This window comes from Hevea brasiliensis, chromosome 18, assembly GCF_030052815.1.
Source record: "Hevea brasiliensis isolate MT/VB/25A 57/8 chromosome 18, ASM3005281v1, whole genome shotgun sequence".
Lineage (NCBI taxonomy): Eukaryota > Viridiplantae > Streptophyta > Magnoliopsida > Malpighiales > Euphorbiaceae > Hevea > Hevea brasiliensis.
The window spans coordinates 34,123,535-34,131,901 of NC_079510.1; the positions used below are offsets into that span (position 1 = coordinate 34,123,535).

Here is an 8,367-nt window from a genome sequence, read left to right on the forward strand (position 1 = left end):
ATAACTAAAAATTTCATGTTTTGACCAGTACCCAATTCTTAGTGCAAGATAAGGAAATTGTTGGGATAAGTCAGGAATCCTAAATCTGGAATTCCTGCTCCTTAGCTATTTGGCCTGGTGACCTCCGAATGGTTATCAAGTCATAACATTTTTTACAAAACTCCAATTGAAGTGATTCAAAATGATTTGGAAACCTAAGATAAAGACCTAAAACATTAGTTTAGGGACTAGGGCCAAATTATGAGCTTAAGATGCCCGGATATAGAGTGTAAAGTTGGGATACAAATCTAGAAAAAACTGGAATCTCATAATATGGTACTTGGAACAGTATTTAGTAATTTGGCCATAACTTAAGTTTCAGAACTCCAAATTGAGTGATTCAAATTGAAAAATAAAACTAAGACATAAAGGAACAATTTTTATGAAGAACACTTCATCAAATTATGACTGAAATTAGGTTGAATTGGCATTGCAAAGTCAAGGTTCCAAACTATCCAGAACCAAAAATTTTTGAAATTGCATAACCAACTTAGGAAATTTATTATGCAATTATTGAATAACTTTTAGAGATAATTGGGATGATTATTGAGATATTTTAATTGTGTGTTTCAGTAGAAAAGGAAACTTTGAGAGACAAGAAAAAGTAAATCTAGAGAAAGAAGGTTCATTGAGGTTTGTGTACAACTAACCTTTTTTCTATGTTTTAAACTTTGAAATTGATTCGAATGGATTTATATGAACTACTCATGATTTTCCCTTGCATTTGTGAACTTAAATTTTATGAAATGAATTTGTGAATGTGGAAAGGCGGATGTTGGCCCTTTTATATCATTGTAGTAAGGGGGTGGACCGATTTTGAATGATTTTAGAAGTATTTGAGAAATAGTGTGTTGCCAACCCTTTTGGGATTTTATGATGATTTGAATGTGATTATTATTTTGCAAATATGATTATTAATTAAGAAACTTTTGAAAGTTGTTTTTAAACCACAGTTAGCATGACAGTCCCTTACTGTGTTCCTCCTCCTTTTATGAGATTGAGTTCGATTATGTGATCCTTCCTCTCTGGTTTACTAGTTGAGGTTGAGTTCGGATGAGTACTCATATAGTTAGCTAGCTACCTCTTTCATTAATAATAATTAGTGAGGTTGTATATTGCTTTGTCATAGTGTACAACATGACATTGATCGTAAAATTTTGTGTCATGGTCTAAACTGTATTTTCTTGGCAATACTTTTGCAATTGTGATTTGTTAATTGTGATTTCTTAAATGAGATGTGATTTTAAATAAATGATTATTATTTATTTGAAATTATGGTAATATTTCTCTTGTTTATAGAAATTACGATTTGATATGTATTGATACATTATGCTTTATAATGAGTTTTAAAATCCTAGTTGTGCACCACTGAGTGCTATACTCAGCGATAGCTATTTCATGCTGTCGCAGATAAGAAGAAAGAAAGAGCTGCAGAGTGAGCAACACGGAGCAGGATAGGATATAGTTTCAGGTATATATTAGGTATACCCTTATAATTATATTTTGATGTATATATAGCTGTATATATTTATGTATAGACGTTGTGTAGTTGTATAAAAAGCTTTGCAATGTTATTTTAATCATTTCAGTTTAATATAAATTTTTGTAATATTAACCTTGTTATCTCAATGAATGCAAATATTTAATTTTTTTTTTTTGAATTCTGTAAATGATGAATTATTTTCTTTATGATGGAATTTGTTGAGAATAAAATTAGATGATTTAATGTTTGATTGAGTTCAAATTTATTATGATACACCTTCACGAATTGATTTTTAACAAGTTTGAAGAACTGTTTTATTACATTTTTAGCCGTCACTATGCGAATTTTTCGTAAAATTTTAAAAATGCTAAATTATTTTTAAATAAATTTTATGACATAAAACTGACCTAAGGATACTTTAATAATTCTTTTATCCTCATTTTCATTTAAATAAGAAATGGAATTGTTTTAAAATCTCTTGTAGTATATTTAATGAGTTATCGGTAGGCGAACTTCAATAATTCATTAGGTATACGACAGGATCATATTATACTTTACAGAGGAGTAAGGTATGATATATCAACCGTACAAAATAATGAAATACTAGATATACAGCAGCTGATTAAAGAGATTTTACCTTTAAAAAATAATAATAATTATTCACATTATCGCCATTCAAAATTGTTCATATCAACATATTACTTATAAACCAACGAATGAGAGTTAAAATTATTTTATTGTGCAAAATTTCAATGTTTAAGAGATTTTATATTACATTTTTAGATTTATTGACGGCTTTGTTATAACCTCCTAAAGTTCAGGGACGGCTACTAAAATTTATTCTTAATTTAACTAGTTTGAAAGACTTAATTGTTATTATTATTGCATATATTTTAATTAATTTTATGTAATTTTTATGGTAAATATTTAAGAAAAATTTATTTTTGAGTCTTTAGATAATGCTAGATGGCAACGTATAAAATATCTATAAAAATTATTTTATTCAAAGCTAATTAATATTTTAAATACCTAAATCTATCACATATCTAATTATATTACTGAATAATATTTGAACTTATTTAAATTTATATATTTTATTAATAATTTATATAAATTATATTTATAATTAATAATTTATATTTTAAAATTTAATATTTTTATAAGAAATTGTAAAAAAATTTGTACTTTCAATTTTTTTAATTATACTCTATACTATTTAAATTATCAATTAAATTCTATATTTTTCAACTTCTACTAATTATATCTTATTATTGACGTGACATAACATGTAATATGATAACTACTAAGCATTTTAATTTGCAAATTAACAACTCAATTAATGCTAAAGTAAAATTGAAAAGAGTAAAAAATATAGAATTTAATGTTGATTTTTTAGCATGAATATAATTGTAAGAAATTTTAAAAATACATTTTTTTTCATTTTTTCCTAATTATATTTAATTTTTATAATTATAAATAAATATAAATGATATTGAATAATTTAATCAACTTAGTATAGGTTAGCTTTATCTAAAGAACTCTTTTAAAAATACACTTTTTGCTCTTTAAATGAAAAAAAAAAAAGCTAAAGCAGAGTAAAAGATAACGAAAATTATATAAATAATATTTCAATTTATATTTAAATTTTAATTTATAATGTAAAATCTCGTCTTTAATTAGAGTAATATAAAATTGTATTGCTTTTTAATAGCTAAATTATTTAATCGCTCATATAATATTTTTAAATTAAAAAATTATATTATTATAGTTTGAGGTAATTTTTTTTTAAATTAAAAAAAAATGTGGGCTCTCTATGACGGTTAAGTTTAATGTCTATAATTTTACATTTTCAATTTAATTCAATAAGATGAATTATTGGGTAATTTAAAAAATTTATGTAAATAGAAAATTTTTATATTTTTTTTCTTAACGTGTATCAAATTAAAGAGAATATATAATTTTAAATCTAAAAGTTGAGGTACTGTTTTCCTTAAATGGTATTTTTTTGTCTGTAAATAATAATTATATTTATTTTTTATTTTATTTAAAATTTTTATCACATTTAAAAAGTTAATAAAAAATTAATTTTTTTTTAAATTTATTTTTTATCTCAATGAAATGTAATAATTATTCATATAATTTTTTAAAATTAATATTATTATTTTTTAATTAAATGAATTATTTGCGATGTTAATATTTAATTTTTTAAATTATTATTAGTATTTTTTTTATAAAAATAAAGTTATTTAATTTTTTTTTTAATCGGAAACTCTAAAGGGTATCGCGTGCAGTGTCTGTTTCTTTCTTCCCCATCAGCGTCATCTTCTCTTTTCTTCATCTTTTCCTTCACTTTTGACAAATGTAGCACTGAATCATCCCCAATTCTGCTGTTTAATGCTTATTTTTGGATAAAATTTAGTTAAATTTCTCTTTGAATTTCCATCTACATCTCTTTTTGTCCTCCTCACAATAATGTCCAGCCCTGAGGTCACCATCACTCTCGGCCGCACCGGTCAGGTACCCGTTTTGTCTCTCACAATGAAAGACCTGGAATTGGGAATTTTTCTTTTCTTTAGTTGTTCATTTCGTTGTGCTTTTTGTATAATTGATTTATTCTGTAAATATATAGTCAGGGAGTTCCTTCTTTATGTTCTACTACTAGTTTTGTGTGTCTTCTTTTTAATATTTTCATAAATTTAGTTTGTTCTGAACTGGACTGAAGCTTAATTTAGTGAATATGAATGCGATTTTTTTTTCTTATTGTGAAATTATTTATGGGTTTTTGTTTTTGTTTTTTTCAATGGTTTCCAGGTGGTGACAAAGGGAGGTAAAAGGCCTAGAGGAGAGGGATTTGAGCGTAGTGGTGATAGCTTCTTGTTTTCGGCCAACAAAAGGTGTGGTTCATTACTTCTATGCATTCTATGCATTTTCTCTTGTTGATTTTGATATTTGTTTGGGGTGTTTCCATACTCTGTGTGGGAAATTAGTTGTTTTTTTTTTTTCATTATGTTCCTTATTTTAGTTGAATTCTTAAACATTTGAACATTTTATGAACTATGGAATTATGTATCAAGAAACTAAAAAGGATAGGAAAAAAAAGAGACGAGGGTTTGTTCTTTTCTTGGCTGATGTGAAATTGAGTAGAAGGGAGGTGATATAACTTTGAATCTTATTCTCTTCCCTTTTTTTTATTCTTATCTTTTTAATTCTTGAGCCGGGTAGTTGTACTTTTATTAAGATAATTTTGGGGCGATATTCCTACCCTATTCTAAATCATGACATATTTAAGACCTTAATATTTGTTCATGTGCTTCCTACCTAGTTTTGGCAAGTAAAAGAAGTTATGCTTAGCTGGATTCCTCGTATATTAAAACAGTTCCTAAACTTTACTAAACTCTTTGTTGTGGCATCCTGTGAATTCATTGTTTGTGATGTTTCTGTGGCACAATTTGTTGTTTTGAACATTATTTGCATTTTGTTGAATGCCACTTTCCAGGAATAGAGGGGATGGTATGATGCAGGGTCCTGTCGTTAATGGAGTTAATGGTAACAGATTATGTTCTGCATATTTTGGTTGCCTTTTATGTATGACTTTGTCACTAGCAATGGTGCATTGACATAAGTGCAGGATCCCAAATTGCCCAAAATGATCTTCGATTGAAGCTGATGCACAAAAGGTTATCTAAGAAAATTCACAATGTTGTAGAGGAGGAACGGAAAATAGACCCACACAAAAAACTGGTGAAAGTCATTCACCCTACAACAAGTTCTTCTGTGAGTTCTTACATGCTGCCACATGGGCCTGCACATGATGGAAGCAAAGTTTCAAGGCAAATTCTTCCTAAAGAAATTGCAGATGATATGTGTAAGGTGGACTCTTTGGGGAAATTTTACTCATATCAGCCCATTGGAGGATTAGGGGTAAGATCTCCGGATCAAATTTTAAAAAGTTATAGCAGGCTGTCACCACCTGGAAATTTTAACGAAGAAATTCGGAAAGTAACATCCCTAAGGACACCTGATCTTTCAAGAGGTGGACGGTTTTTGAGTGATGAGATTCTTGATGCATCTAGATGGACTGGCACTCCTCCGGTCATAATGAAAGCTAGCTCTCAAGCTGGCAATCTAGTAACAAGGGCAGCACCAGCAATTGGCATCACTCAAACAGTATCACATATGGTACTACCTTTTATTGGGCTTGTTTATGATGTCATTTTGCATGTATATATAACTTGTGTGTTCAGTTTGCCTTAAGGTAGACCCAACCGTGGCCTGGCTGGGCTCAGAACCATTCAACAGTTCACGGGCCTGAACCAGACAAGAATTGTCTTGGGACCTGGTCACACTCGAGTTTGGACCGTGAACAGGACTAGGACCCACCGGGGGGGGGGGGGGTGGTGTTGGGGGCGGTGCGCAGTTACGGTTCCCCCTTTCCTGAACCAACAGGCCCAATATATATATATATATATTTCCCCATAATATGTAGATGATTTTGAGCATTTTTAATTCTTGGACCTTTCTCAAGTAAGATACATGATAATTTCTATGAGTTTTTGGAATTAATTAGCATATTTTAGATTTTTAAGTTCGATTTGAAATTTTTAAAATTCTGTTTTAACATTTTTCCTAGGTGAGTATCTTTAATTCTTGGACCATTCTCAAATAAGCAATATAGTAATTTCTATTAATTTTTTAAGTTAATGAGCTTATGTAGATTTGAACCGGAACCGAAACTGAACTAGACCGGGTCCCAATCATAACTGGAACCATTTCAGAACCAGACCGGAATCGGCCTGGAACCATGAATGAATGGGAACTGTTTCAAACCGGCTACTCAAGGGTGGTTCTGGTTCAACCTAGCCAAGGGCCAGGAACCAAACTGGCCCTTGGCTAAGTCTATCTCACCCCCTTGAACTTTGAAGTGGGCCAGAACCAATTGTCCGAACTGGTTGAAACTGCTTTTTTATTTATAAAATAAAAAAAAAAAAGAAGAAAAAATTTTGAAAAAAAAAATTCAACAGTTGGATTGCATCATACCAGATGCGGTCTGGTTCAGTGCCTTCCAATCCATGGCCCCGAACCAGTCCATGGCCAGGACTACCTTAAGGCATCCACATGCATGGCCGCATGCTCTCATTGTGCAATTATTATTTATTTGTCTTTACAGGGGGAGGAACCTCAAACTCTTGCTGGCTTCCTGCACTCTCTTGGTTTGGGGAAATACGTTGTTAATTTTGAAGCAGAAGAAGTAAGCTACCCAGATCTTTAATGTTTGACGTTATTTGAAGTTTATGGGTACTTTTATCTGTTCTAATTGTGCAGTGGAAGAAATTATGAGCTTTGTGTTTCAAGTTCCGATAAAGACATAGAGTAGATAAAATATATGCTTTGAAGAGAAACATGAAAAGATTGCCATGAGCAAGTGTGAGCAGGAAGATGCAACTTTATGCTTCTTGAGCAGTAGCTTAGAATTGTATCAGTGGCAGAGAAAGAGAGTTTCATTTTTTTTTTAATAGAATTTTATAAGAGAGTTGTTCAATTACAAATGTATGGATGGTTGGTTTGTGGAGTAGGACAAAGATGCAAATATTCTATATGGAGTATAGGAACCACAACATTAATGTTCTTCTTTCCAGGTATGAACATTTCAACTCATTTTGAAGCAGTTGGAGTGGTGGTTAGTAGTTACTAATGTTGATGTAGATGCATCAATGATGTTATGTTGCATATTCCTACATGTGGCCTTCTCCTGTGATTTTATTTTTTCACTCTGGGCATTTTGTGCTGAATCAAGAAATTTTTTTGGTTTCTTTTTAGAGCTTTGCTATTTGGTCTTCGGCTACTTTCATTATAGTGTCAGTTTGTTTAACTCTTGTTTTATTTGTTTTATAGGTAGACATGGCTATATTGAGGCAGATGGGGGACAGAGACCTCAAAGAAATGGGGATACCTATGGTATTGCTTTATCTTCTTTTATGCAATGCCTATAGCTTTTATAAAAACATTTGTTTGGCCATCGATATTTGTTTCTGTTCACCACTTGGTATCATTCATGATACTGCATCAATTTGGTATATATACAAATATATGTTGGTATTCCTGTCTTATCAAGGCTGCTTAATTGGCAGGGACCAAGAAAGAAGATTCTCCTTGCTCTCTTGGCCGGCCTGAAAAGGCAAACATTGTGACCGCAATAGTTCTATGACAGGTGATTCCATATCTACATGTAATCTTGCTGATTTTTGAGGTGTGTTTATTTTGGAAGTCTACATGAAATTTTGTGATTGCTGTGCTTGGGAGTGAGTGTATATGACTCTGAAAGTAGATATTGATTGGGATTGTTGATAGATAGAACAGGATGAGATAAGCAAGTCAAATGTATATTGTTGTCAGTGTTTGGAGATCTTTTATTGTAGCATTTCAATTATGGTAAATATGTGCTTGCATTTGAAGTATCTATACTTGCCGTCCGAAAATGTCTTATTTCATAATATCGTAGCAAGGGATTCTTGTCAGCCAATACTTTGACAGATACGGTATTATTATTGGGTTTTGATGAAGACGGCTCTGCATATCTTTACCAGTGAACAGTACAACAAATGATTTTGAGTTGCTCATCCTTATCGTTTAGACAAGCACAAGAAGTTCCCAAAAATATGCAAGAAATAAATTGCAAACCAAAAAGCAAGACCAAAGACAAAATTTTTTGAAAACCAAAAAAAAAAAAAAAAATTTTTCGAAAACCATGTTAATTTTATGATGAATGAGTCCTCCCCCATGGATTTTCCATTACATAGAAATATTTTGATTAAATATTATTCTGCATATTGTTACTATTGTTGCTA

The 8,367-nt window shown here is 30.6% G+C and overlaps 1 protein-coding gene across 1 annotated transcript; it reads left to right on the forward strand.

The window, feature by feature from the left end:
• Positions 1–3,798: 3,798 nt before the first annotated feature.
• LOC110653600 (uncharacterized) lies at positions 3,799–7,977 on the forward strand. The gene is made up of 7 exons (XM_021809343.2): positions 3,799–4,039; positions 4,334–4,416; positions 5,019–5,068; positions 5,151–5,701; positions 6,690–6,770; positions 7,415–7,477; positions 7,651–7,977. Exons 1-7 carry the CDS (start codon positions 3,995–3,997, stop codon positions 7,708–7,710), a joined length of 933 nt encoding a protein of 310 aa, XP_021665035.2. The 5' UTR covers positions 3,799–3,994; the 3' UTR covers positions 7,711–7,977.
• Positions 7,978–8,367: the final 390 nt, after the last annotated feature.

Coding starts and splice junctions, on each gene's coding strand:
- LOC110653600 (XM_021809343.2), top strand. CDS start 3,995: ATGTCCAGCCCTGAGGTCACCATCACTCTCGGCCGCACCGGTCAG. Junction 5,702..6,689: donor CTCAAACAGTATCACATATG/GTACTACCTTTT, acceptor TTGTCTTTACAG/GGGGAGGAACCTCAAACTCT. Junction 6,771..7,414: donor TTAATTTTGAAGCAGAAGAA/GTAAGCTACCCA, acceptor TTTGTTTTATAG/GTAGACATGGCTATATTGAG.